This window comes from Elaeis guineensis, chromosome 12 (genome assembly GCF_000442705.2).
Source record: "Elaeis guineensis isolate ETL-2024a chromosome 12, EG11, whole genome shotgun sequence".
Lineage (NCBI taxonomy): Eukaryota > Viridiplantae > Streptophyta > Magnoliopsida > Arecales > Arecaceae > Elaeis > Elaeis guineensis.
Genome location: NC_026004.2, coordinates 13679031 through 13706188, shown reverse-complemented (window position 1 = coordinate 13706188; position 27158 = coordinate 13679031). Strand labels below are relative to the sequence as shown.

At 37.9% G+C, this 27158-nt stretch overlaps 2 protein-coding genes and 1 long non-coding RNA gene across 21 annotated transcripts; 2 read left to right on the top strand and 1 right to left on the bottom strand.

Moving 5' to 3' along the window:
- Positions 1-322: 322 nt before the first annotated feature.
- LOC105055098 (rac-like GTP-binding protein 5) lies at positions 323-7960 on the top strand. 3 transcript variants are annotated; one of them, XM_010936813.4, is made up of 8 exons: positions 323-508; positions 754-944; positions 1899-1986; positions 2130-2239; positions 2360-2423; positions 7189-7253; positions 7376-7441; positions 7531-7960. In XM_010936813.4, the coding sequence occupies exons 2-8, from the start codon at positions 846-848 to the stop codon at positions 7630-7632; spliced, it is 594 nt and encodes a 197-aa protein (XP_010935115.1). In that variant the 5' UTR covers positions 323-508; positions 754-845; the 3' UTR covers positions 7633-7960. The 3 variants fall into 3 exon arrangements, with proteins under 3 accessions (XP_010935115.1, XP_010935114.1, XP_010935113.1); XM_010936812.4 differs by having other exon boundaries at positions 345-611; XM_010936811.4 differs by having other exon boundaries at positions 345-640.
- Positions 7961-10553: 2593 nt separating this feature from the next.
- Positions 10554-13656, top strand: LOC105055099 (ubiquitin-conjugating enzyme E2-17 kDa). Of its 2 annotated transcripts, XM_010936816.4 has the most exons (5): positions 10554-10829; positions 10936-10960; positions 11047-11174; positions 13131-13235; positions 13328-13656. In XM_010936816.4, the coding sequence occupies exons 2-5, from the start codon at positions 10948-10950 to the stop codon at positions 13469-13471; spliced, it is 390 nt and encodes a 129-aa protein (XP_010935118.1). In that variant the 5' UTR covers positions 10554-10829; positions 10936-10947; the 3' UTR covers positions 13472-13656. The 2 variants fall into 2 exon arrangements, with proteins under 2 accessions (XP_010935118.1, XP_010935116.1); XM_010936814.4 differs by lacking the exon at positions 10936-10960 and having other exon boundaries at positions 10561-10829.
- Positions 13657-14180: 524 nt separating this feature from the next.
- LOC105055100 (uncharacterized) lies at positions 14181-25486 on the bottom strand. 16 transcript variants are annotated; one of them, XR_012135750.1, is made up of 4 exons: positions 22067-24656; positions 21530-21669; positions 17984-18069; positions 14181-17402 (listed from the first exon to the last, which is right to left on the bottom strand). It is a non-coding gene; the product is annotated as an uncharacterized lncRNA (long non-coding RNA). The 16 variants fall into 16 exon arrangements; XR_012135752.1 differs by having other exon boundaries at positions 21568-21669; XR_012135755.1 differs by lacking the exon at positions 22067-24656 and adding an exon at positions 24664-25426 and having other exon boundaries at positions 14181-18069; positions 21568-21666.
- Positions 25487-27158: the final 1672 nt, after the last annotated feature.

Genomic DNA, 27158 nt, shown 5'->3' with positions numbered 1-27158 from the left:
TAATTATAAGTACTTAGTTCCATCAGAAAAACATAAGAAAAGTTGGATAAATTATTTAATTCTTATTTGATTGAAATGATTGATGCTTTTTTCACATGCATTACACCTATTAGCATAAAAATCAACAATATCCCATTACCGGATACTATGCTTTTATATTCGTTGTACCTAATATTTTTCACTAATTAATTACATGAAATAATTGCAACCAAATGGGTAAGGCACAAAGGGATAGAATTGTCCTGGGATCAAAGGAAAAAAAAAAAAGAGTTGTTCTGTGTAATAGTGTACGTTGATTTTGGGTTTTGTTCCCGTTGGATCTGGAATGGTAGATTGGGAAGAGAGAAATTAGAGAGAGAAACTACGCATGTTAGCCGTCCATGAAGTATGTGAAACTTTTTTTCCATTTATATTCTTCTCAATTTATGACCATCCTCGGAAGCGACTGGTAGACCGCTTCAACCGCACCGTTTCCCGGCCACCCCTCCCCGTCTCTCGCCCAAAAAAGGTGCTCTCTGTCTCTCTTTCTCTGTCTAACCGAGAAAAATTCTCAGCTAAGAGAAGGCGAAAGAAAAGAAAGAGAGATCTTCCCGCAGATCTCCGCTCCTAGGGTTAGGGTTACTCCTTTTCTGCCCCACTGGTCTCTTTCTGTCCTTTTTTTTTTTTTTGTTTCGATTTTTTGCGTTCATGGAGGTCACGGAGAGGGCTGAGGGATGTGGGGATTTTGTTGTTGTTCTCTCTTGGGGCTTTCAGATGCTTAGCTGAGGAGGCGGAGTCGGAGACGGCGGCGGCGGAGGAGAGATTGGAGGAGGAGGCCGCGGGGGAGAAGGAGATCTGCGGAGGAGATGAGCGCGTCGAGGTTCATAAAGTGCGTCACTGTGGGGGACGGTGCCGTCGGCAAGACCTGCATGCTTATATCCTACACCAGCAACACCTTCCCCACGGTGAGAACCTGGAAATCCCCCTGAATTTTCGGCTCCGTCGGTGGTTTCTTGATGTTAGGGTTTCCTGGGAGAATGCAAGGTCTCGGAGTTTGTTCTGGTGTTTTTTTGTCTGTTTCTGGGAATGTAGATTGAAAAACATGTTCTTTTGGTTCTTTAATTGTTGCTTGGTGGAATTGATCATCTGGATGATTTGCTTATAGAATATGTGCTCGCACTATCTTCCTCAAATTTAGGAATTACCGATCAGGATAGGTTGTTAATATACTGGATCTCGCATTTTCTTGAGATCAGGTTTGGTAGAACTTCATGATCATGTGCTTTCGGAATTATCTTTGGTGAAAGAATCTCATTGTGTCCGGCTTTTCCCCTAAAATGGCGAGTTTTTTTTTTTTTTTTTTTTTTGAAAAAGGAAAATTGACCATCCATTTGAAGTGATACAATTGTTGCTGGTTTTATTATTTTGGAAGCTATATCAATGAAATTGGAGGTTAATAGATTTTTGTTGTTGTACTGAAGTTTGTGGAGTATTTGCTTTTGGAGACAGCTTTCTCTGTATTTCTCATTCAGAACCATGCATGTTCCAACCATATATAGTGATATGTAATTTGCTGGAAAGAAGTGCCGCATTGCCATTTTCTTCATTGTAATTACCATGCATTTAGTTGAGCACTCTGTTGTTGGAGTTTCATAACAATATAAGCATCAGACTCCTTTACACAATAAATTGATAACTTTTTTATAAAAAAAAATTTGGGAACAAGACATATTTAAGGTGACTTTCCCTCTATGAAATTCTTATCATTATTGATATGTTCTAGGAGAACAATTTTTAATCCAAGGCAATCTTTACTTTGTAAAATTCTTATTTATTACCTAATTTTAGGGAATCGTGATTTTGTCCTAGTCTGTCTTGTATAAAATTCTTATCATTACTTTGTGTAAAATGATGGGCAGGATTATGTTCCAACAGTTTTCGACAATTTCAGTGCAAATGTCGTGGTTGATGGTAGCACTGTTAACCTAGGTTTGTGGGATACTGCAGGTAACTTTTGCACTTTCTTGTGGTACTTTCTTGCTCTCCTTTCTTCAGTTTTTTTCTTCTCTCCCGGTGTTTGCTACATTGTCCTTTCCTTCAAAGTTCTGAATTGTTGGTTCCAGTCTTATTAGCACTTTTTATTGGAACAGGCCAGGAGGACTATAATAGATTAAGACCTCTGAGCTATCGTGGGGCTGATGTTTTTTTGCTTGCGTTCTCTCTCATCAGTAAGGCCAGCTATGAAAATGTTGCCAAGAAGGCAAGAATTGGTCATTTCTTCTTTTACATATTTGTTTTATATTTTTCTTTTCTCTTCTGGAAGTAGCATAATTAACTGATTCTACATTTTACTATGTATGGGTTTTTTTCTCTTTTTCAGTGGATTCCTGAATTGAGGCACTATGCACCTGGTGTGCCTATAATTCTTGTTGGAACGAAGCTTGGTAATTATTTTACACTATTTCTACTTTATCTTGTTGCATCTCTTCTTTATATTTTGCGTCTGTGTGTTCTGGTTGATCAGAGAACATATCTTCAGCCTCCGATTTTTCTGCATACTGGATGTTTGTGAAGTCTTGTGCTGTGTCATTCTAATTTTATCAAGTATTTGGTGGAATTATTTTGTAGTTTGTGATTGCAAAAGCATATTAATTATTATATATTTGTAGGTTTTTGTGGAGTTCATGTTAAGGTAGATCAATTATATTTGTTGAGGTGTTGGTTTGATTTTTTATGCCTCTTTTCTTGATCGGTGCATGACGATTTTTCGGTAGCCAAACAATGCCAGGAAAGCCATTTACGGTTGAAACATGCTTCAAATGTGTAGCAGTCCTAAAAAACTGTGGTTGCATGAAGAAATGTTGGAGCCATGTAGCCAAGTGATAGGTGCTGCCCTTCTACAAAGGAGGGCAAGGTACAGCTACATTTTGCTATTGAACCAGCAAGTTATCTTGCTCTGAAAAGATTGTTCAATCTCAATATAGGATGGCTGGTCAAAGTAGGGTCTATGCAAGTTAACTAAGCATGCATCTTTGCATTTGAAATAAGTAAAATTGTATGCTCAACTACTAAAGGATTTAAGTGTCATTGGCATGTGTTGTGCCAGGAAGTGGCCAACATCCATGTTGGGAACAAAGAATTTAATATCCTTTTTAATTAGAAATCAAATAAAAGGACATGATAGGTGCTCTCTTGATCCAGTGTTTGGTGCTAGCATTGATCTGACATGGACATCAGTGTCTGGTGCTTTAAATCATGCCACCTCTTTTTGTAACTAGCAAGAGTGAAGTTTCTGTATTTAGGTGGATATTTTTATTTTTGCATCATTTTGCCATGATTTACTTCCTGATCTGGTGGTTTTTGAATCATGGTTCTTCCTGTGTATGTGTTTCCCATCAGAGCTATAGCTAATGTAGTTGCCACATAAGTACCTTTTTTCATTAATGATACAATTACTATTCCGTTCGGCTTATTAAGTTATTCCCACTCTTTAATGGATTTAACATGTTTGTAGAGGTGCATATGGATGGCTAGATTGACAAGGCATTTAGTTAACATCGGGTGATTAAGTTAATCTACTTGCTAGTTGATCATATCATCTGGTATTTCTATATGCCCTACATTGGTCCACTTTGGACATGGTATGCTTAGTATTATTATTCTTGACCATTCAAACATACAGAGAGCTCTTTCTTTTTTTTTTTTTTTGGGGAGAGGGGGTTGCTCATCAGTGGTAGGATGGTTTCTTTTGCTAATAGTTCCCTAGAACCATGTCAGAGGTTTTGTCAATCATTTTAGAGATGTGCATAGCAAGTCTTTTTCTTTATTATTGCTATTTAGAGAGAAATTTCTCCATTACTGTCGAGATAGGTGGACAAACAGAGACATAACAAGAGGTCATATAACTGGTTAAAAGTTTCTACTTTTACATTATATGGAAAGTGTGCATAAATTGGATCACAGGAGAATCAAAACTGCTGAGGTTCATATGTGATAAAAGGTGATTATTGAAAGATGTAGTTTACAAAATAAACCTTGTGTTTTGCTGCACTCAAAGGGTAAGGCCACGGAGACCTACTTTCTGATAATGTGGTTATCCACATTAGTTGTTAACTTGTTCTAGCTGACTCCTAGAACTAGAAAGAACATCCATTACTAAAGCAAGTACTAATATTCTCCTTAGTCCTCTGAATGATTTTTGTCATTGTAGACAACTTCCTATAAGGAAGAATGTCAATCCATCTGTACATTCAGTTGCTTTCAATTGCTGGAACTAGAAGCGTATCATGCACATGCAAAGTGAAATTATCTACTTAGTTGCTAATTTCTTTTCATCGTTTCTGTGATGATTTGCATTGTTTATAAGGCACTATTTTCACTACTAAAACAATCGACAAACCCATGCTTTTCTGTACTTCATTGCACTCAGAGATTGTGTCTCCCGATCTAAAAAGTTCTGGTAAATTGTCAAAATTTCAACTTTGCTCAATTTAGGAGTCTGTTAAAAGGTGGAGAGCTTATATGTTAGGGCCTGTTTTCACTATAATCTATATGAGCACGTGGCATCCTTGAGATGTTAATCTGATTTCTGAGCATCCCCGACCCCAAAAGAGAAAACAGTGGAGAGATGAAAAAGATTGAAATCAACAGAGTTCCTTAGGCATTATATGATTTATGCTTATGGAAAGTCATCTAAGTTTGTTTGAATTAAAAAAAAAAACAGTGCTAGCTTTAAATGTATAAATGCACAGTCTATGATACATGCGGTGGGATTCAGATTGTTTTTTGTTTATTAGAGCTTGCTTGCAGACCATAGATGATGTTGAAATCTGAACGTCAAGTGCAAGCTCATGAAAATTGTCACTTTTTTGGGTTTCTCCTTCCTTCTAGCTGTCGAATTGAGATGTAATGAGACATATTAACAACTCTATAGAAAGTGATTCCTCAAATGTAAACCATAAATTGTTATGTAATATTTCCGATGAGATTACATGATTGACCCTGCTATACTGTCCTGGCTCATCTTGCATTCAGACTTTCATGATCTATGCAGGTTAGAAGGCACTAACTTAAGCATTACTAGTACCATCTGTATATGTTTGTTACTCATGAAGCATCTTTTTTTCTGCCTTGTATTGCTTGCATTTCACCTGAGACTCATTTTGGTTCATGTAGAATATTTAAAAATTATTATCGCTTTTATTACACTCAAATAGAAAATCTTTAGATTGGTTTTGTATAGGTTTGTGGTGGATAAATAATTGTCAGAAACAGTGTTATGTTGGTAAAACTTATTGGAAATCCTCAATGAATTTTTAGAGTGTTGTTTCAGTCTCTTCCTATTCAGAACTTCAGCAGTGATGATTTAATGTTTTAGACGTGTAGCTGTGCTCCAATCCCCAAATAAATCCAGCAGAAAGGGATTAGTATTTCTTTTATTTATGTTGGTGAAATCTGTTGGAAATCCTAAATGAATTCCTAGAGCATTTCAGTCTGTTCAGAACTTGTAGCATGATGATTTTGATGTGTTGCCGTGGTCCAATTTCCAATTAAATGCGGTTGAATGTCTCAAAATTTCTTTTATTTGTGCTAGATAGCTCAAGACAGCCAATTTATGTGCTTACAAGAGTACAATATGTTTTGACCTTATGCTTGGCATTAGATGTCTTCTTTGTTCAGCTGGATGTAATATGTTGGATTTTATAGACTTTTCTTGCCATGCCTGAGATACTCCACAAATTATTAGAGTTTCAAAAGCTTATACATGAAATCCCAAAATAAAACCTCAAAGAATCCATTAGGTCCTTGCTTGTATTATGAAACAGTACATTCGATCGCCACTTAAATGCTATAATCTTAAAATTAGGTTTTATTTACAGATATCATATTTCAGATATCCTCCCATTACTAAGCTGTAGGCCCAATATTGCCTATGTATCTTGTGCAATCTTTTCAACCTTAGGTACTACCTTGTAAAAGGAACATAAATTGGTGATCATTTCAATCTTGATGTATTAGATAATACATCACACAGGTCCCTGTCTATCACATGTGTTTCTAAAATCAGTTTATTCGCTAATTTGCTTCTGACTCATTATTATTATGAGTCCATTGGTGGCATTTTGAATACAAATAATGATGAGAAATGAAGTAACTATTTTAAGCTAGTAGCAGTAAGTACAGACTTAATTTCTTAGAGGCCTCAACACCCGTATCCTGTTATGCTGCAACAACCACCAACTTCATCTTGCATATGTGACCATTATAACAAATCAGCAGTATCTCAACTATTCGGGCTGCGCTTAATTTTACTCAATCTCCACTTCCCATTTCTTTGTGTCAAACACCTCTTTTCCAACACAGTCCTTTCACATTCTTCCTACCATTTCTGTTTAGCCTTTTTTTTTTCCCCTAGATTTTGGTAATTTGGTTTCCTCCTAGCCCCTTGAGATAAAATTAAATCCCTAGAAAAAAGAGTGTATTGTTGTCTGCAGGTGCATGTATCAATGAACTGGTGACTTCCATGGAAATATGTGCATGATATTGTATCTAAATTGTTTTGCAAATTGGCGTGAGAATATTATTAGGTTATGACAACGTAATTTAATATTGCAAATTATAATTTCTATGCTTTTTTACTGTCATCCCATGCCTGAAGTTAGTTTGGTCGAATTGATGATCTGGTTAGATCCGATCCTGTTACTTCCTCACTGTTTGGTTGTTCATATCTCAAGTTGTTCAGGATGCTCAAGGTCTCGTCTGGACTTGTGACATTTTAAAAATTTTTATTGTCCATGCAGTGCATTTAAGTTACTGATATAATTCATTTAGATTATCGCTTAATTGTTGGAAGTTGGGATCTTTTATTTGGACTGATTCGTGGATAACTGCATTTCTGTATTAGCAGTTTTTTGTTTCTTAACTATCAGGGTACTATTCTAATGGGTCTAGTGTTATTGTTACTCATCAATCTTTTTTTTTTTTTTCCTTTCTTTTCCCCCCTTTGTAGCATCTTGTTATAGGTACTCAGTTTATGTGCTCTTCTGAGTTGGATTTTCTTAATTTCCCTAGAGAGTGCATCATTTGCTGAGAGCTTATGGCAGAGATCTTTTAACTATTGTGCAATCTCATTTCCTGTTATATTATGTGCATCCTGCCTTACAGCTGTAGTTCTTGTATGCTAATTAACCAATCTGGGTTTGCTCACAGATCTTCGGGATGATAAACAGTTCTTTATAGATCACCCAGGTGCTGTTCCCATTACTACTGCTCAGGTAATGGTGCTTTTGTAATATGGAGCTACATCCTTTTCGTTACCCTGACCTACCAGCATTTTATTCCGAATCATCTCAGTTTGTCTATGGTAGTCTTTTTCATGACTTAATTGATGTTTAAGGGAGAAGAGCTGAGGAAAGCAATTGGAGCTCCTGCCTACATCGAGTGCAGTTCAAAGACCCAACAAGTATGTTGTTTCCTCTCGGCTCATCTTTTCATGTAGTGCCCGCTTTATTCATGGAGATCTGCTTTGCTTTGAAATATGGTGATGTGCAGAACGTCAAGGCAGTTTTCGATGCAGCCATTAAGGTAGTACTCCAGCCTCCCAAGCAAAAGAAGAAGAAGAGGAAGGGACAGAAGGGCTGCTTCATTTTGTGATCGTCAAACACAAGAAGAAAGAATGATGACACACCAGCCATCCTTTATTGTAGCTTCTCGCTCCATCGGAGGATCTTGGTCGGTGCATAATTAACTGACGGCGGTAGCAAGCAATGAAAGGCATCAGGTGATCTGTTTCATTTTTCTGTCTTGTGGTGGTCTGTTACACACTTGTCGTAATGTGCACCTTCAGATGATGACTTATTTACGTTGATGCGGGGGAAATCTTGCTTAAAGATACTTTCCTTGCAAGGACATGGTATCTTAGTACTTTGTACCTTATTCAATTGCTCAAAAGGCTTGGCTAGATTTGCAACTGTTACCTGAATGTATTATGTTCCTGAAACTCCGATCACCTATTTTCATGCAAATCATTGGAATGGGATGGGCAAGCATAGCATGCTTCTCTACAATCTCACAATCCTTCGTATTCTTCAGATCCATTCCATGCAATTAAAATTGTTTATTTTTTTTAAAGTTTGTGATATACGTCATCTTGCTCCAATGTTTTCCCCGTTGTTGAGTTGGGGCTTTACCCTAAGTTATGTTTACAGGTATAAGGAAAATTTGTGCCATATGTATCTTCTAAAGTTGCTATATAAAATACCAGTCTTCAGAGTAGCAAAATGTGTTGAGGCTGCTGGGTCACGCCTCACGGTTTCTGTGGGACCCAAGGTTGTATTAGCATAGGCCGGAAATAATTTTAACAGTAATGAAAGAAGGCATGTCTTGGTGCGATGGTTAGATTGCTCCATTATAACCCCGGTATCATGGATTCGAAACGGGGGAATTCTCTTTGCACGAGTACAAAACTAGTGTTTTGTATTGTTCCGTGTCAACTTCAGTTTGGTTGGTCAAGAAAATAAATCTGGCCTGTTATCAATGGTCACAACGTCCAAAAAATTATGCCCCAATGAAGCATTAGGAAACGAACAAGGAAGAAAAAGGATGTGACCGAACACCTTTACATCATGGTTTAAGCCCAGGCACCTTTACATCATGGTTTAAGCCCAGGTCGGAACCGTCTACTCAACTGGTTCCCTGGTGGGCTGAGACTTGCTTCCTGACCCGTTTCTGAAGTCATCTGGTAATTGGTTTGCGGCGCGGGTCCCACTGGTTGGACGCTGCAGAAAACGTAGGCGGCTAAAACCGAACTCGTGAAGGAAAGATTCTTTTGTTCTTTCTGACATTGAAAAGGACAGAATCTTGTTCCTGTTTTTTTTCTTTTTTTTTTTTTGGTGATGGAAAGAATCTTGTTCCTGTTACGACTTAAAGGTTCTCTAGTTGCTGTACTTTTAAATACAGCTGCATCCCACCTTTTGTTTATGGCTAATTTTATATTATTGTTATTATTGTCAAGGACAGCGGTTATCTGTTGACTACAATATGACACAGAAGATGCATATATTATTTATTTTAATTAAAAGTAAAACTTATATAAATAAATAATAGATAAAGTATTAAAAAAAATTCAATTTTTTATTTTTTATTTTATTTGAATAAAAATTATATAAATAAATAATAAATAAATGCTAGGAGAAGGACTTGAGCTTTTAATGTAGCGATTAAAGCGTGGAATGGGAAAGGGAGATGGAAATACAATGCAGTAACACACAAGATGGATAAAAGGTGCACGCAGGCGATTAGACATGCTTCATACATGGACACAGCACGTTGTGTGATGCTGAGCCAGGAAATAAAAGAGGTTGAAGGGACGAGTAGAAAATTTTATTTTCTAAGACAAATTGAATGAGGTTGGCTGCATATAAATCGAAGGCACGATCACGCTGTGCAGTTATTATATGTCTGGCTCATGTTGATAATAGCTATCAAACTTTCTCTATAAATAGAAAAAGTTAGAAACCCTTCAATAAGTCATGGGATAGACTTCATTCATTTTTAACTTTCTTTCTCTCTTTCACTATTCACTGAATTCAGCTAATTTAAGCTTGGAAGATCTCTTGCTAAAAAAGGTCTGATAAAAAATTTTTATTTCAAGTCCAACTAACAATACATGGCATATTGGGACATTATCAACCCCGCCGGCATCTTGGCCTTACCAATCTCAGCATCACCTTGGAGTTCAGCAGCATCAAAAATTTTAAGAAGACAAAAGAGGCTTCAAATTATAAGACTTGATGCATGAAATCGGCTTCAAAACCTTTTCCATTATAACTGCGGGGAGGATAACATGATTACAGAGGGGATCCATGTGAAGATTCTCTAATGTAAAAAGCATTGGAATTACGGAGACTGTCAGCATGTTGATGGCTTTAAATGTGGAACGTTGTGAGGGACCTATTTATGAACACATGTTGATGCGTTTCAATGTGGAGTGCTGTGAGGGACCTACCTATTTACGAACACGACGCATCTTGGATGAAGACTCAAAAGAACGCTTGTAGATTTTGTTCCTGCGGTACACTCAACAAAAAAAATCTTTGCTTTTTGCTTGTCCTTTGGAATAATATACGGCATCCATACAGCCCTCCTGTTAGATTTTTGCCCTCCTATCTCTGGCCCTTTTCTTTCCTCCCTTTTTTTCCCCCTCCCTCTTCTTTTCCTTTTCCGGTCTGGAAAGAGGAAATTTATCTTTGTCGAATCTTTCTTCATAGGAAGTGACGAAAGTATGGTTGGACGGAACAGCCCGTGTTAAATGTTAAAGAAGGGTTAAGCCTGCAGTAATTTGATAACCACTCTCTAAAAAGGAGACCCCTGGGACCCAGCAAAAGTCCGAATCCATCACGGCAAGCATCACCCAAGTCGGTACCACTCACCCACTGCTTTGTGCGCCCACCGTATCACGTTACGTGGGGGAAATGATTTGCCCATCCAAAAGGACGATAGAAGAGAACATGTTCTCATCCAAAACAACTCCTCCCAGTCGCAGCACTGCCGTTTATTAGGCACCAGGATTTGGTGATTCCCGATTGCCTACTTTATTTTGTCCTCTTAATTTCAAGCATCTAATACCCAGAGCCCACTTCGTCAACTTCAGCCGTGCTAAAACAGAGTGGCCAACACGGCTTCTCTATATAACCTCAGTTCCCGAAGTTGTTCACACTCCATTGGTGCCAAGAAGAAGCAAGAGATAACCTTGAACCATTCGTCGATTGATCGAACAAGAATGGCATCGAAGAGAATCATCAAGGAGCTCAAGGACCTGCAGAGAGACCCACCAACTTCTTGCAGTGCAGGTACTGGGACTGGCGTGAGAGTGATTGTAGTTCTGCTAAAACACTAGCCGTTTATGGGTGTGATGGTTTTATTTTGATTGTTGGGTTGGTTGGATTTTTATTTCAGGTCCTGTGGCTGATGATATATGAGAGTGGTTGTAGTTCTGCTAAAATACTATCCGTTTATGGGTGTGATGGTTTTATTTTGATTGTTGGGTTGGTTGGATTTTTGTTTCAGGTCCTGTGGCTGATGATATGTTCCAGTGGCAAGCTACCATCATGGGGCCTATTGACAGTCCGTATGCCGGGGGTGTTTTCCTCTTGAGCATCCAATTCCCACCAGATTATCCATTCAAACCTCCAAAGGTATTAGCCATGAAGGCAAACAATCGCTACCTTCTATATTATTTATCGGGGAGGATAAACATTACATTAGGGTGGTAAAAACCAACCAAGATCATCTATAGTGCAGCCTGCCCACTGCAGAGTGCCGTGCATTCCAGGATGGCCGTCATCCGAAAATGAATGGCCATTAAACAATGCACGCTGTGTATAACATTAGGGATGGCAATGGATTAGGTATGCATCCGGTCGGTCAATACTTATATGTGCCCCATAATTAAAAAATCCATCTTCATACTCACCCTATATTTGCTTAGGCTCAAGTAGATATGCGAATCGAATCAGATCGAATCGGATAGATAAAAAAGATTAGATCGGATAAATAAGAAAGATCGGATCGAATCGAATCGAATCGAATCGGATATATCATGTAAATATTATAAAATAATTATAATTTTTAAAGGGTGATTTATATTAACGTTATATTAGGTCGGATTTAAATGGAACATATTATTATTTATATCCGATCTGAACCCACTTTGTGTATTTTTTCTAGAACCTATATTTGTTGCAGATTTTAATTGGGTCAGATAAAACTCATTCCATTCGGATTGGATCGGATGTGATATCCGATGGATCAGCTAAAATTACCATCCTTACATGATATGGCATGTACTAATGGATTGCCTTATTTGATAGCTGTCCATCTTTTCATGGATGCACGGTACTTTGTGGTGCCACGTGTGCACTGCAAAGGATTTGTGCTTGATGAAAAGTAGCTAGATTGGATGACTAGGTCCAACATGGCTGTATTCAGCCATAGTTTGATTTTTAGGTTTGTTAGCTTGGTTGAGTTTGGATTGAATCTTGTGATCTAGACTAACAAGTCCAATTGGGCCATGTTGGGTCTTTGATGATCAGCAAAAATTTGAAAAATAAAAGTACTAACTTATACCAATCACTGATAGTTACGTTACATACCATGATACAAGTGTGCTATGGTATTGGCAAGGAAATGAAATGTGCCATATGATACAACATTGACATAAGATTGTTCGAGATGGCACATTTGTTCCTTCTACCAAGCTCTGATCAAGACAGTACATACAGAGCAATATAAGTTTAAATGTTATCTTAATTCTTGATAATTATCGATTTTTGAATTCCTAAAAATACCAAAAGAAGAGGATCGCTAATTAATTTTCTGCTTTTTTTTTATGAAAATTTTACCAGTTTTGGTTGAGGTGGACCAGGCTAGGTCAGATCAGGATGGATTAGCCGTAGTTGGGATGCCATGAGTGAGTCCTATTTAGTGAGCTTAGGTTCTATTGGATTATGTTGAGTTAGATCCTAATGTCAACCGTACAGGTCAAGCTATCTCGATCTGATGATTAGTTGGTCTAGGTATGGATCAACATAATTCTAAATTGGCCTAAGTTAAATTCGACAAATTGCTTGCTCAAATAATTAGCTAGTAGTGCTCTATCCATTGAAGATTCATTTAGGTCATTGTAGCGGCAAAAGGCTCATGGCTTGGCACGTGAGGTATTATCTGCTCTGGTTCATGGGCCTCATAGTTTTGTCCTTCAAAAGATATCTCACGTGGGAAGGATGGTCCTTTCTTATATAAACCAAAATCCTCCTTAACTCACAAGCAATATGAGACTAATAATGTTCTTCCTTTTACACCACAACATAGCCTCATCGTTTTGCCCTTCAAAAGATAGTTGCAGGGTTAGTCCCCTATTTGGCGTGCCACTATTGTGGCAAAGGGCTCATGGCTTGGCATGGAAGATATTGTCCACTCTAGTCTATGGGCCTCACAGTTTTGTTCTTCAAAAGATGCCTTACATGAGAAAGATGGTCCCTTCCTATATAAATCAGAATCTTTCTTGACTCACAACTAATATAGGACTAATAATGTCCTCTCTTTTACACTATAATAGTCATCTTTACTGATCTTTCTACTATCACAAGCAGGTAGCATTTAGGACCAAGGTCTTTCATCCAAACATCAACAGCAACGGTAACATCTGTTTGGATATACTCAAGGATCAATGGAGCCCGGCCCTAACCATATCAAAGGTGATTAATATTTTTTTTAATGTAAATAAAGATAGCTAATACTTAATCTATGTTTATAATTATTGGAGGTTCACCTTGTGGATTATCTACAGGTTTTGCTATCCATATGTTCGTTACTGACAGACCCAAATCCTGATGATCCGTTGGTCCCGGAGATCGCTCACATGTGCAAGACTGACCGATTACGATACGAGACCACAGCTCGAAGCTGGACCCAAAAGTATGCCATGTGTTGAGCCTGAGAGTTTCTCTACTAGTGAAATGATTTCATCCGGCATTGCTACCATGTGTCCTTAAATAAGTAGCAGTGATGCCACTGGAGAGATGGACTCCCTCTAATGATGTTTGGTATAACAATTTTCACTCTTGTATGGTGTAATAAGATGGAGATATTTTTAAGTTGATTCTGACAATTATGAAATGTTTTTGAGTATTATGATTAATGTCAAAGAAAGGGTGCAAGAAGTCCTATATAGGGAAGAGAGCAAAGTAACTTGGAGTGGAGCGATAGGGTTAGAGGAAGGCTACGGTGGCGGTTTAAGGCAAGACTAGTGCAGTTTCTGGTAGGGATAGTCTTCGGTTGGCAAACCGAAGCTATAGTTAAGATCTATCACCGAATCATCACCTGATGCCTCTGAAATCCACACAATATGATCCCCAGATATCGGAGACCTTTTTGTTGGGAAGGCATCCTACTCTCCTACGATCTTTTCCCACATTTACTGTTTTATTGGCTTAGAACTTGAAGCTCTGACTAGAGTGAAAAAAAAGTCCCAAAAATATGAATTTCTTGCAGGAGTTTGCTAAGATTGCGATTCGGACAGAAATCTTGCTCATTCTAAAGTTTAGAGATGGTATTATCAGTGATTTTCAATGAAAATACCTGGTTTTCTGATGAACAATGAGAGGTTAAACACTTCAATTAGGATTGCATGAGCAAGCAGATTTCGTGATCACAAAAGGGTCTCCACCATCAATGCAATAATACTATGATGTATAACAAAATTACATGGATATTAACACCTTTATCTGTAAAAAGAGTGAAATGTTCGCAACTTAAAAACCCCTCGACAACAAAATAAACAAACTTCAGGAGACAATCATCTTTGAAAGAAAAGGAAGATAAAACTGCCCTCATAATCCTTCAGCTTCCTACCCATTTTTTTTATTGCTTTCACACTTCAAACATGATACTTGGACCACATAGGTTGACACGGAACAACAGGTGGCAAAGCTTATAAATCAAAGCCATTGAGCTAACAAGCTTGGGACTGTGTCAAGCCTGTGGTACTGCAACAACACAAGACATTGCTGCTACAATTGCGTCTCTGGCACCATGCAGGATCCAGTAATGTTCAGAAGCTCCAACCAGCCATCTCTACTTTCAAGTGTCAGTATGTTCCATCCACAATGGCAATATTTTCCAATGCACTGTTAGATCTCTGAACTCCAATTCCTCCTAAGTGTTGCAGCTTTTTTTGCAATGGAAAGTGGCCACTATCTCTTCTTGTCTGGTTTTGTTCAGCATCCATCCTTCTAACACAAATGGCTCCTCTCATGATGCTTCCCCTTCTTGTGGCCGTGTTCTGCATGCTCAGAGTTGATGGTCTCTTCCCTGGATTTTTCTTTCTTCTCCCTACTTTTTTCCTTCATGGGTTCCATCATTGCCTTTTTCCAGGAGTTCAGCACACTTAACGCTCATCAATTAGAGCACAGAATAGATCATGGCAAAGCAAAATTAAAACGCAAGTACCAGGTAATACAGCTAGGAGCAGTGGTGCTCATGAAGAAATTACATCTTGGAAGAAGCAGCACATGATCAAGCTATTATAGAATAATATTTACAAGTGAGTGCTCTGAACGGTGCAAAACAATGATAACCAGAAGATACAGATAAGCTTTCAGAAACCAAATAAGTTTCTCCAGTAATTCATATGTACTCTTAAATAGGAACTGTATTAACCATGCTTTTGTCTTTCCTTTTTTAACAGCCCTACAGTGGCATTTTAAGCCTGTGAGCACTTAACTAAACTGAATGATCAACAGGGAGGTTTCAACTTAACAACAGACACGTTTCTTACCAATTCAGCATAAATACTAATATGATAATTCTTCCAAATACTTTAGGTCCCCATAATGTCCACATACATGATCGGTTACATTATGTGGGGGGGGAACAATCTATGTAGAATAAGGGGTTTGACAGAACAGGCCTCCTGTGTTTGAGGAAGACAAGAAGAAAGGGTATTACCCACATTCTAGAAAAGGAAATACATTCCAGCTTCAGATAAATGACATATTATACAGAACAACATTCACCGTACTGGCCCATATAGGGCGGTACTGGGCATACCATACTGTACCGGTATGCCAAACCCCTCCATATCGATACATCCATATTATATTGCATACCGACAGTATAGTGAGATTTCACCAGTATAGGATCCGATACTGATACAGCCAACCTTGACAGATGTTCAGAGTCTGTTCCCAATGAGCCCCCAATTTTAATTTGTGTGAACAAGTAACATATTACCCTCCAAAACTCTCATAGAGTTGTTAGAATATCTTGAAAAGGAACTTGTTTCACCAACCAAAAAGAGGCAAGAAAATATTTTTTTTGCTTCACTACTTCTGACATGAAATTTAATTGAATGGTGGTAGTTTTTTTTTTTCACTTGGCATGTTGCAAAATTTTATCAGAAATTACCCAAGAACAAATTTTCTTTTAACTTATTCATTATCAAATGTACAAACCACAACCAAAGTGCTCCCAGGTATGGATAAAACTATTATCAAGATATTACATCAGGGTCACATGCCAAAGAATACTTGACCTAGTTGGTATAACTATTTTTTCCCAGTAAAGATGGTACATCAGCAAGCAACTTAAGGTTGTTAAACAACAAATACTAATTCTAGAAGAAATAAATGCATTTAACATTTCATCAATAGATCCAGATGCATTTAGAACATTTTTTGGATGTTCTACATGAAGAGTTTGAATGTTTGATGCAGCTCAAAAAATAAGGTTGTGCCAGCATCCAAAATTGAAATCACATGCAAAACTAGCGAACAAGCTTCTACAAGTATCTCATCAACATACACATTTGTCTGGAAAGAAGCAACTGATATGGGGGAAAGGGCAGACAATGCATTGTTATTATTATAAAATTGTAATGCAGTTGTTACTCATGGAAAAGGATTAAAAAAAAAAAAATGACAAAGAATGTGGCTCTTCTTGATAGCACTGAGCAGTGAACAGATAGTTATGGTTAATACATTTGTAGCAATATGTCAAAATTTGAATCATAGAGGAAAGCTTCAAGTTTTTTGGGGGAAGGAGAAAAGCTTTAGGTTCTGCATCTTAATAATATTCTAATGCTTCAACAAACATTATGATAATTGAACTAGTCTTGAAAAAACAGAGGTATTTTCAATGAAATTTAAATTTTCACAGTTGACCATTGCTAATCTCGAATTACGTAGGAACAACAAAAAATGTAGAAACAACCCCATAGCATTCAGTTGATGATATAGTATATACAATACCAAGAAAGTGTCCTTCCTGTCTCTAGTGTTTCTATTGATGTATAACAAGAGAAACTAAACAATGATTGACTGCATGTCCTGTAAATAGCCCAATTAGACACCACATGCGACCAGCCACAGCCCACATGCCATCTGCAGGCTCTTTGCTACATGCACTTCCCGTGCCCATGTCAGAAAAATTGTCCTCCATTAATGCAGAAAAAAATAGTCTCTTGCAATTTAAGTTTCTCAATTAAATGTATCCATGTAAAGAAATCAAATGAAGAGATTTTATCAAACTTTGTAATGATGGGTTGAACAATTTGAGGGGAAAATTAAAAGCCAGGCCATATTCCATAGCTTACAGAAAGATCAATTACCAACAACCAATGATGCATATAGTTTTCTGTAAGAGTTCAAGCAGTCATAACAGAAGGAACTCAACTGAGTTCAGAATGGACACCTCCAAAGAAGGATCTTGCAAGATACATTTGATGGGCAATTTTCCAGAAACTAGTTCAGGATCACAAAGGACTACAAATTGCAGCTAGATCTATAAAGGTAACTCTGAAAAATGAGGTGGAACATCTTGAAGCTTTCTCTGCTTGCATCTGTTGTACTTTTATTGTTGGACACCTGCACTAGGGATGTTGAGATCAAAGGAGATTCTTTGTTGGTGATCAAAAGGATAAAGCAACGAGAAGCTAACTTGTCCTCATATTGTGATGATTATTGAGAATGTGAAGAAACATGTGCGATAATCCTAGAAACAATTGCATAGCGGTCTGGCATATGAACATGGTCCAGGATGCTAATAAGCATGAAACATGCGCAAGAAAAAATTAACAAGGAACATATATGATCATGATCATCTAGATATTATGAACAAATTAGCATTTCATTGCATCTTGCCTCATACTTTCTTTCTACTCAACAAACCACTGAAACAAGAAGTCAAGACCCATTATCCATTAATGTCAGGCCTAACTTCAAGGCCCCAGAAGTCCAAAGTATATATGAAATCTTAAAACAGTATTTTTTTTTTTATTTGCATGAAGGGGGTGAATGGCAAGTAACAGTATGACTGTCAGCTTCCCTATTTATTTTCAGTTACTCCATGAAGATCAAGTATCCAGACAATCTTAAAATAAATATATCGATTCACTTTTATGCCATTCATCGCATATTGAACATGCAATTTTGAAGTTACAGATTACCATCTCAATGAGTTTCCATGTTGCTCTCAATAGCATCATCTAAAGCTGCAAATGCATCAGCAGCAACCAAGCTCTGCTTTTTCTTTCTGCATCCAAAACCATTCACTCAATTCTATCTATTAGACATATCCAACTTTTCCTCTGTATAAAACAGACGATCATTCTCACAAAAGTAGAATGTATGATCAAAGGTAAATTGTGGATCATGTAAAAGATAATAAGCAAAAGAAACTATTGGGTCATTCAAAAGAAGGTTTTTGGTCAAAGTATCCATGCAAAGTTCACACCAAAGTTGAGAACTATGTGCAGAATCTTTAATATGAATGGAAACAATTTCAAGTTTTCAACCAGTGCTAAGAATGATATTTCATGAAGTGTAATGAGACATTTTGGTAATCCCAAAGGAAAAAAAAAAAGTGGTTTAGTTGAAAAGAAGAAGAGATATACGGGAGAAAGTGGAACAAGATTTTTTTTTTCTCTCTCTTACTTTCAGCCTTAGGGATCCTCCCCTTTTTGTACATGATTTTCATTCTTTACAAAGGAAGGTGACAACCCATTCTTGGTTACCCCCTAAACTAGGAAAGACCATTCATGGCTATTAAGAAGGTGACAACCCATTCTTGGTTATCCCCTAAACTAGGAAAGACCATTCATGGCTATTACCTAAGCTGGAAAAGACCATGGACGGAAATCAGGGTAGGCTAGGCTGTCAACACTCCCCCTCAAGATGAGGTGAAGATATCACGAAGTCTCATCTTGCTACAAATCAAAGAAAATATATAAGCACTGAGACCCTTCGTCAGTATGTCTGCCAATTGTTCTGAAGACTTAATAAATGACAAACAGATAACTTTCTAATCCAACTTCTCCTTGATGAAATGACGGTCAATCTCTATGTGCTTAATTCTATCATGTTGAACAGGATTATTGGCAATGTTAATGGTCGCCTTATTATCATAGAATAGAAATAAAGAAGAAGACTGAAAGAGATGTAACTCAACAATAGTCGTTTCAATCATAAGATCTCACAAATGCCTTGAGCAATAGCTCGGTACTCAGCCTCTGCACTAGATCGAGCGACAACATCTTGTTTCTTACTATGTCAAGTCATAAGATTTCCACCAACAAAAGTACAATAGCCTGAGGTAGATCACCGATCATCTATGAAGCCTGCCTAATCAGCATCAAAATAAGCTTCAACTTTGAGATGTTCATAATGAGAGAAAAGACGATCATGCTCTGGGCAACTCTTAAGATATCGAAGAATTCTATATATAGCTTCCTAATGGCGCTCACGAGGATCATGCATGTACTAACTCACAACACTGACTGCAAAGGCTGTGTCAGGTCTTGTGTGAGAGAGATAGATCAGTCTGCCAACAAGATGCTGATATTGCTCATGGTCAACTGGCTCACTACTATCAGCAGTAAGATAATGATTCTGCTCGATAGGTATAGTAGCAGGTCGACATCCCAACATCCTTGTCTCAGTCAATAAATCCAGGACGTATTTTTGCTAAGAAAGAAAGATGCCATGAGACGACCTGACCACTTCAATCCCAAAGAAGTACCGTAAGTTACCTAGATCTTTAACTTCAAAAGACTGTGCCAATTGAGTCTTCAAACGGGCCAACTCTGGGAGATCATCACCAATAAAAATGATGTCATCAACATAAACAATCAGAATAGCAACCTTGCTTTTATTATGACAGAAGAATATAGTATGATCTGCATTATTTTGGTGATAACCTATTTTGAGTATGGCACGATGAAAGCGATCAAACCATGCTCTGGGTGACTGCTTCAATCCATAGAGTGACCGGCACAGACGGCAGACCTTGCCAACAGTCTCTGTACTAGTGAATCCAAGAGGAATCTCTATATACACCTCCTCTTGAAGATCCCATGTAAAAATGCATTCTTCACATTTAGTTGGAAAAAACTCCAGCCGAGATTTGTCGCACAAGATATGAGGGTCCGAACTGTGTTGATCTTTGCTACAGGAGCGAAAATCTCCTCATAATCAATGTCGTATGCCTGTGTATAATCTTTGGCAACTAGACGAGCTTTGTACCGATTATTTTTAACCTCAAAGATTTGTTTCACAGTATAGACCCATTTGCAACCAACTGTTTGTTTTCCAACAGGTAAGGGAACCAGTTCCCTAGTTTGATTTTTGGCCAAAGCTCGTATTTCTTCAAACATCGTTCCCCTCCACTTAGGATCTATCATAGCATCCTTCCAGTGCGATGGTATAGAGATAGATTCTAACAATGCAATAAATGACCTATATGCAGGTGAAATAGACTCATAGAAAATAAAATTAGCAATATCATAACGATATCAGAAAGAAATAATATGAGAACGAGAAGCTTTTTTATGAGCAATAGGTAGATTCAAGGTAGGTCACCATTGTCAAATAAGGATGCTGGAGCTGAGTCAGAGGAAGGCTGTTGGATAGTGATGGAATGCATAATGGGCTCAGTCAAAGACTCTCCCTGTCAATTAGAGTCACTGTCCAGCTGTTCATCAGTCTGCTCTTGCTCTTGCTCCTGCTCTTGCTCTTACTCCTCAGTCACCACAATCTCCCTCTCTTGATCAGTAACTCTAGAAGGGATACTAGGAGAGCAAATAAACTGTTGGGCTAAAGGTAATTGAGTAGCTGGCTTGATTGTTGAAACACTGTCAAAAAAGGCTTTAGTCTCTCAAAAAGTGGCATCCATATTGATAAATATCCATCTTTTAGGATGATAATAGCATTTATAACCCTTTTGAGTAGCAAGATAGCCTACAAAGATACTCTTCAGAGCTTTTGGATCAAGTTTGCCGACCGTAGGACAATGACCCCGGATAAAGCACACACATCCGAAAACTCGAGGAGGTACAATAAAAGAAGACACCCTCTGTAGGTATTCAAGTGGTGCCTTATACTCCAAAGTTCGAAGAGGCATGCAGTTAATCAGATAAGCTGTAGTGAGAACTGCCTCACCCCATAAGATTTTTGGAACTCGTATAGCAAATAACAAGGATCTAGCAACTTCTAAAATATGTCGATTTTTTGGTTCAGCAACACCATTCTGGGCTGGGGTGTCATCACAAGTAGTTTAGTGGATAATTCCATGAATAGTTAGATACTCACAAAACTCCCTATGCATATATTCTGTGCCATTATTAGATCTCAATACTTTAATTCTGGTACTAAACTGGGTATCAACTAATTTATGGAACTCTTTGAAACAATGTACAACCTCATCTTTAGCCTTCAGAAGATATATCCAAGTTACTCTACTGTAACAGTCAATAAAAATCACAAAATAACGACGTCCAGAAGTGAAGACAATACTATAGGATCCCCACACATCAAAATGAACAACCTCAAATAGTCTATTACTACAAGTTCCTGAAGTCGGATAAGTATTGCGCATGTGCCTAGCATATTCACATGCATCACAAACTAACTGTTCTTTAGCACAAGAATGATATAAACTGGAAAGTAATCTCGATAAAACAGAAAAGGAGATATGTCCAAGCCTGTGGTGCTTTAACTGAAGTTTATGCATGACATCATTAGATGATGAAACAACCATATCGGCTTTCTGATAGTAGTTCTTCAGCTCCCCTTCATCCAGGTAGTAGAGCCCATTGTGCATTTTACCATACCCAATCGTCTCCTCCGTTGTCAGCTGCTGAAAAACATAATAAGTAGGAAAGAATGTAACTTTACAATATAGATCATTTGTAATGGAATGGATAGACAATAGATTAGTGAAAAAACTAGGGACATGCAAAGCAGAAGAGAGATTTATGGTCGGTGTACAGTTGATGGATCTCTTTCCGGACACAGGTCGAAAGGAGCCATCAGCTATACGTACTTTATCAGAACACAATGAGTAAGACATAAATATATTAGAATTACTAGTCATATGCATAATGGCACCAGAGTCTATGACCCACATCTTAGAAGTATTAATGGAAGAGTTAAAATTGTCAAGGTTTAATGCACTAGACTTAATACGAGAGAAATTGGATTGTGTAAAATGAGAAGAAAAATGGAAGAAGAACTAAAAGAACTACTAGGCAAACCGTTAGTAGAAGTACTGCTAGAAGGAACATTAAGCCGGTCCATAATTCGGCGGAGCATCTCATCAGTAGATAATGAACTCCCAGCATTAGCGAGAGGAGGAGTCGATGCCGTAGTAGACGAAGCACCTCCCTCTGTGTGCTCAGAAAGAGTAGCCTAAGGATGATCAGTAGCTGTACCAGAACGTCCTCCTCCTCGACGACCACCTCTACCATAATCAGAGGGACAGCCATGTAGCTGCCAACAAGTATTACGAACGTGCCCTGATTTATTGCAATAGGAGCATATCCGCATATCTCGACCACCACGTCCACGAGATTGTCAAGATTGTGACGGGGTTGAACAACCATCGTAGAGCAGACAGTATCTGTAGCAATCATCACGCGACGGCGAGTCTTTTCACTCAGAATCAAGGAGAAGACTTGTTCAAGGGGAGGCAGATTTGTACTCCGACTTAGAATCTGAACTTTGATTGGGTCAAATTCATCATTGAGTCCAGCAAAAAAATTAAAGATTCGTTCTTCATCAGTGTATTTCTTGAATGCAACAGCATCTTCCGAACAACAAACTTTGAAGGGGCAATAAAAATCTAGCTCCGACCACATATGCTGGAGTTTTACCATTTAAGCAGTGATAGAGAGTTCTCCTTGTCTAAGTATACGCACCTTATGTTTGAGCTCAAAAGCTTGAGCTGTATTGCCCTATCGTGAATAAGTCTGGGTAGCAGCCTCCCAAATTTCTCTGACGGTTTCAAAAAAAGATATACCTTGAGTAATAAAGGACACCATAGAGTTGAGAAGCCAAGCCATCACAAAGAAGTTCTCCGATTCCCATTTCAAAATTGCTGTATCTCCTGATTATGGCTTAATTGTAGCCCCAGTGAGAAAATCTTCAAATCCGTGAGCTTTGATGTACAGCTGCATATTCTGAGACCACATAAGATAGGTGAGAGGTCTGTCAAGTCGGATTGAACTAATCAAGAGAGAAAAATTGTCCATCATAGTCCAAGAGACAGAGGTGCGAACCACCTCATCAATTATTTTCTCAAACTCTTTTTCAATAAAACAGCCCGACGCTTCCAAATGTGCTCAAAAGATCATTTTTTTTTTAGGAGGAATTCCTTCTTTTCCGAAGGTACCACCCTCGGATCGCGGACTTGGCATCCCCCCGGATCGCGGGCTCGACGTCATTAGCGGGCGGCAGTGATGGGATGAAGCGGCAAAGCTGCAGACGAGGGCATCGTGGAAGAGGAAGGTGGTGACAACGTGGGTCAACGGCTGCAAGTGCCGATGGTGACGGTAGGGGTGGTAGCGGCGGCCACGCGGGCATTGGTAGTAGACGAGGAAGGGGGCAGCGGAGCGGGTGTTGCGATCTACGCAGACGAGAAGGGGATCTGCGTGGTAAGGAAGGAAACGGCTGTGATTTGCGAGGCGGCGATGTGCTTGGAGGGGGGGTGAGGAAGGGGATCTACAGGTGAGGGGCGGTGATTTGGGAGGGAGATGACAGTGGTGGTGGTGCTCTGTGGCGATAACAACGGTTGGTGCAGCGGTGGGATGGGGATGGCCGTCTTTCGGTGAACACCGATGGTGGGTAAGGGGATGAAGGAGATGAAGGCTCTGGTAATGGATGATGAACAGGCTCTGATATCAAGTTGAAAAGAAGAGATATACGGGAGAAAGTGGAACAAGATTTTTTTTTTTTCTCTCTTACTTTCAGCCTTAGAGATCCTCCTCTTTTTATACATGATTTTCATTCTTTACAAAGAAAGATGACAACCCATTTTTGGTTATCCCCTAAACTAGGAAAGACCATTCATGGCTATTAGGAAGGTGACAACCCATTCTTGATTATCTCCTAAACTAGGAAAGACCATTCATGGCTATTACCTAAGCCGGGAAAGGCCATGGACAAAAATCAGGATAGGCTAGGCTATCAACAGGTTTGAACATACTTTCTTTTGGTGACCATGAAAATACTAAAAGGCCCTCCAACTGGTGACATAAGGACACTCTTTATTTCTGAAATGAAGAAATTTCCTACAAATACTCCTATTTTACTCTCTCTCTCTCTCTCTCTCTCTCTCTCTCTCTCTGCATAGAGAACTGAAATGAGGGAAGATGCATAAAACAGAACAGGGATACAATTATCAAAGGAGCCAAGTGCACTAGTGCAAATAAAAAGGGGTGCACCTATCAACAAGGAAGAGTGCGGAAAGAACATACTCTTTATAACTAAAACAGAGGTCCTCAAAATTCCCCTTTTATGTGCATATATTCATGCATAAAGTAAAAGGATAAGATGAACTGAAACGCATGTAAAGAAAACAATGGTTCGCTTCCTATAAGATGCTTAACATACGGAGCCTTCATTACTTAAGTAAAGAAGGTCCGAAAGCATACCCATTTTATGTTTATATAATCACACATAGTATCAAGTAATAAAATAAGCAAAGTGCATCCCCAAAAGTAATGTACTACTTATCAACACAAAATGGTGCGCTTTAAAAACTGCCCAGATCTTTTCTCAAGTATTTTATGATGAATGGCTACTTGTTTTCGGTATCATTGAGACCTAGAAAGTGTAAAAACTCTTCCTTTACCTTCCAACCAGCAACTAGGTCGGGCGCAGCTCATACCATAGAATTTTTCTAGTCCTCCCCCACTTTCCCTCGAGAGGTGAGGTCCGCAATACCAAAACCATCTCAAGCTGTTCACCACCTGAAGATCTTGTATAATTACAGGTACAAGCTTCCCTCCCATCAAAAACTCATTTTTCTCTAAGCATACATAGCGACAGATCTGTAGCTTAGCCTGCACCTGAGGAAAAAAAAAAAAGGAAAACAAATGCAACAGGTTTCCGAACAATTTACTCCATTGACCGTTATCATTTACAAAAGTTTGAGATTAAGAAGAGGTCCTTCCTTTCATCATAAGTGATTTGATTCATTAAAGAAAAAGAAGAGGAAAACGATCGGCTTGCAGACCCTCAGCAGGAGATGGTAGGAATCGGTACCACCAACACCGTTTCAACGCTATATGGACAGCTAAGGGTCTCTTCTATCGCGATTCAAGATTGGAGAGAGGGGCAAACGAGGCCTTGAGAGTTCGGAGGAGCAGCAGATGGCAGTGGCCGTCGGCGATGCCGCGATGGATAGGGTTTTCGAGGGAGTGGTGGAGGAGAAGACCAAGGGAGAGGCCGGGGATCAGAACGAACAAGGAGGGGAGATACCCGGAGCCCGTTGGACCGGTATCCGGTGTAAAATTATATTTTAGTCTCTAATAAAATATATAATTAGCTTTGTCCTTGAGTGCAATTTCTCCGTGGCAGCCGTGACGGTACTGCGTCCCGAAACAAAATTATTTTTGAGTCCCTCGATAGCTATGTGCTTTTTTTTAAGTTCCGAAATTTGAGTTCCATGTAAAACCGGCAGTTTGTAAACCACACGTGGAATGGATTACTTAAAGTCGCTAATAAAATCTTTAATTATTTAGAAATACTTAAACCTACATTAGAAAGCAAGACTACCCGCAAAAAGTACTCTGTACTGTAGCGCACTTAGGGCAAAATCGTTTTTCGAAGCATAAAATAAAAATATCCTTCACCTAAAAAAAACATACAACAAAAATATTAACTATAAAAAAGCCTTTAAGCTGCAAATTCCATATAATGTCTGCTGTACCGTACTAAGGTCATTATATAAAATAAATATTAAAAAAATATTACTAGATCCTTACATTCAATTGTTTACGATACCTCTATTGAATAAAATTAAAAAAAATATTGCAGTGCCTAGTAAAAAAAATAAAATGATTATACGGAGCTTACAGAATTGTAATAATGCTATCATATTAACAAAAAATTATATATATATCTTTTTAAATATTTAAATTTATATAAATATTTTTTTAAAATTAATATCTATATATTTATTCTAATAAAATATTTATTTTTTGTATATATACCTACATAATCTAACATTGTTAAAAAATTAACAGTTTAAAATTAAAATGACTAAAATATCATTATGAATAGATGAACAAAAAAAAATTATAATGATAAATATATATATATATATGTAAATAGTAATTTTATAAGGATATTCATGTAAATTTAAATGTTTGGAAGAATATACATGCAAAAGTCTCTAAATTTGAATACATATCTCTTGATTTATTAACTTTTCCTTATTCTAATGAAGAAAATTAATATATATAACTAAAATAAAAAATATACTTAATTTATTGACTTGCATAGTTAAAAAAAAATTTATCAAATGATAGATCAAAATTATTTTATCTAAAAAATAGACAAATCATAACTGTTCATATTTTCTTTAATATATAATAATATATTTCTGAGAAAAATGTTTAAATCTGATATTAGATGAATAGGTTGTACATTTGCACAAAACGGATATAGCTATAGGTTCGAACGTTATGTAACAATGAGAATTTGCAATCTTATTATATTTCATTCTAAAAAAGTTTTATCGAAAAATCTTTGTGAAATGTATAAGGTATATCATATCTTATGGAGTATAAAATCAAGTCTACTACGTATATTATATATATGAAAAAAATTTTAGAGAACTCAGATCATGTTGGCCGAATCGACTCAGGCTTTTTTAAGTTTTTCTCGAGGTTTTATGAAGTCGTTAATTAGGGATGATAATTGGATGGCCCTTGGAGCCACCATCAACAACACTGGGCACGTTCCTTCGACTCCCTTCTTCACTATTGGTATCTCTCTTCCCTTTGTCGAAGATCTCTTTATTGTCGAGCTTAGTTCCTTTCTTCGCCACTCCTAAAGATGATTGGCTGGACTCTTCCTCTCTTTTCTTCATCGGAGATCTTCTTAGTGCCAAATTCCTACTCTCTGCCATTGCCACTCTTAAGGATAACTGGCTAGACTCTCTTTTTCTCTTCCTTTCATTGGAGATTGATGCGTGTCATAGCTAGGAAGGGTCTGTCTAAAATAATGAAAATTTGCCTTGGATTGCCACTCAGTTCCATATCAAGAACTAGAAAATCAACTGAAAAATAGAACTCATCTACTTTGATCAAAACATCCTCGATCATCCCACGTGGTGTCTTA

Coding starts and splice junctions, on each gene's coding strand:
- LOC105055098 (XM_010936813.4), top strand. CDS start 846: ATGAGCGCGTCGAGGTTCATAAAGTGCGTCACTGTGGGGGACGGTGCC. Junction 945..1,898: donor CCAGCAACACCTTCCCCACG/GTGAGAACCTGG, acceptor AATGATGGGCAG/GATTATGTTCCAACAGTTTT. Junction 7,442..7,530: donor GCAGTTCAAAGACCCAACAA/GTATGTTGTTTC, acceptor GGTGATGTGCAG/AACGTCAAGGCAGTTTTCGA.
- LOC105055099 (XM_010936814.4), top strand. CDS start 10,760: ATGGCATCGAAGAGAATCATCAAGGAGCTCAAGGACCTGCAGAGAGAC. Junction 10,830..11,046: donor ACCAACTTCTTGCAGTGCAG/GTACTGGGACTG, acceptor TTTTTGTTTCAG/GTCCTGTGGCTGATGATATG. Junction 13,236..13,327: donor CGGCCCTAACCATATCAAAG/GTGATTAATATT, acceptor GATTATCTACAG/GTTTTGCTATCCATATGTTC.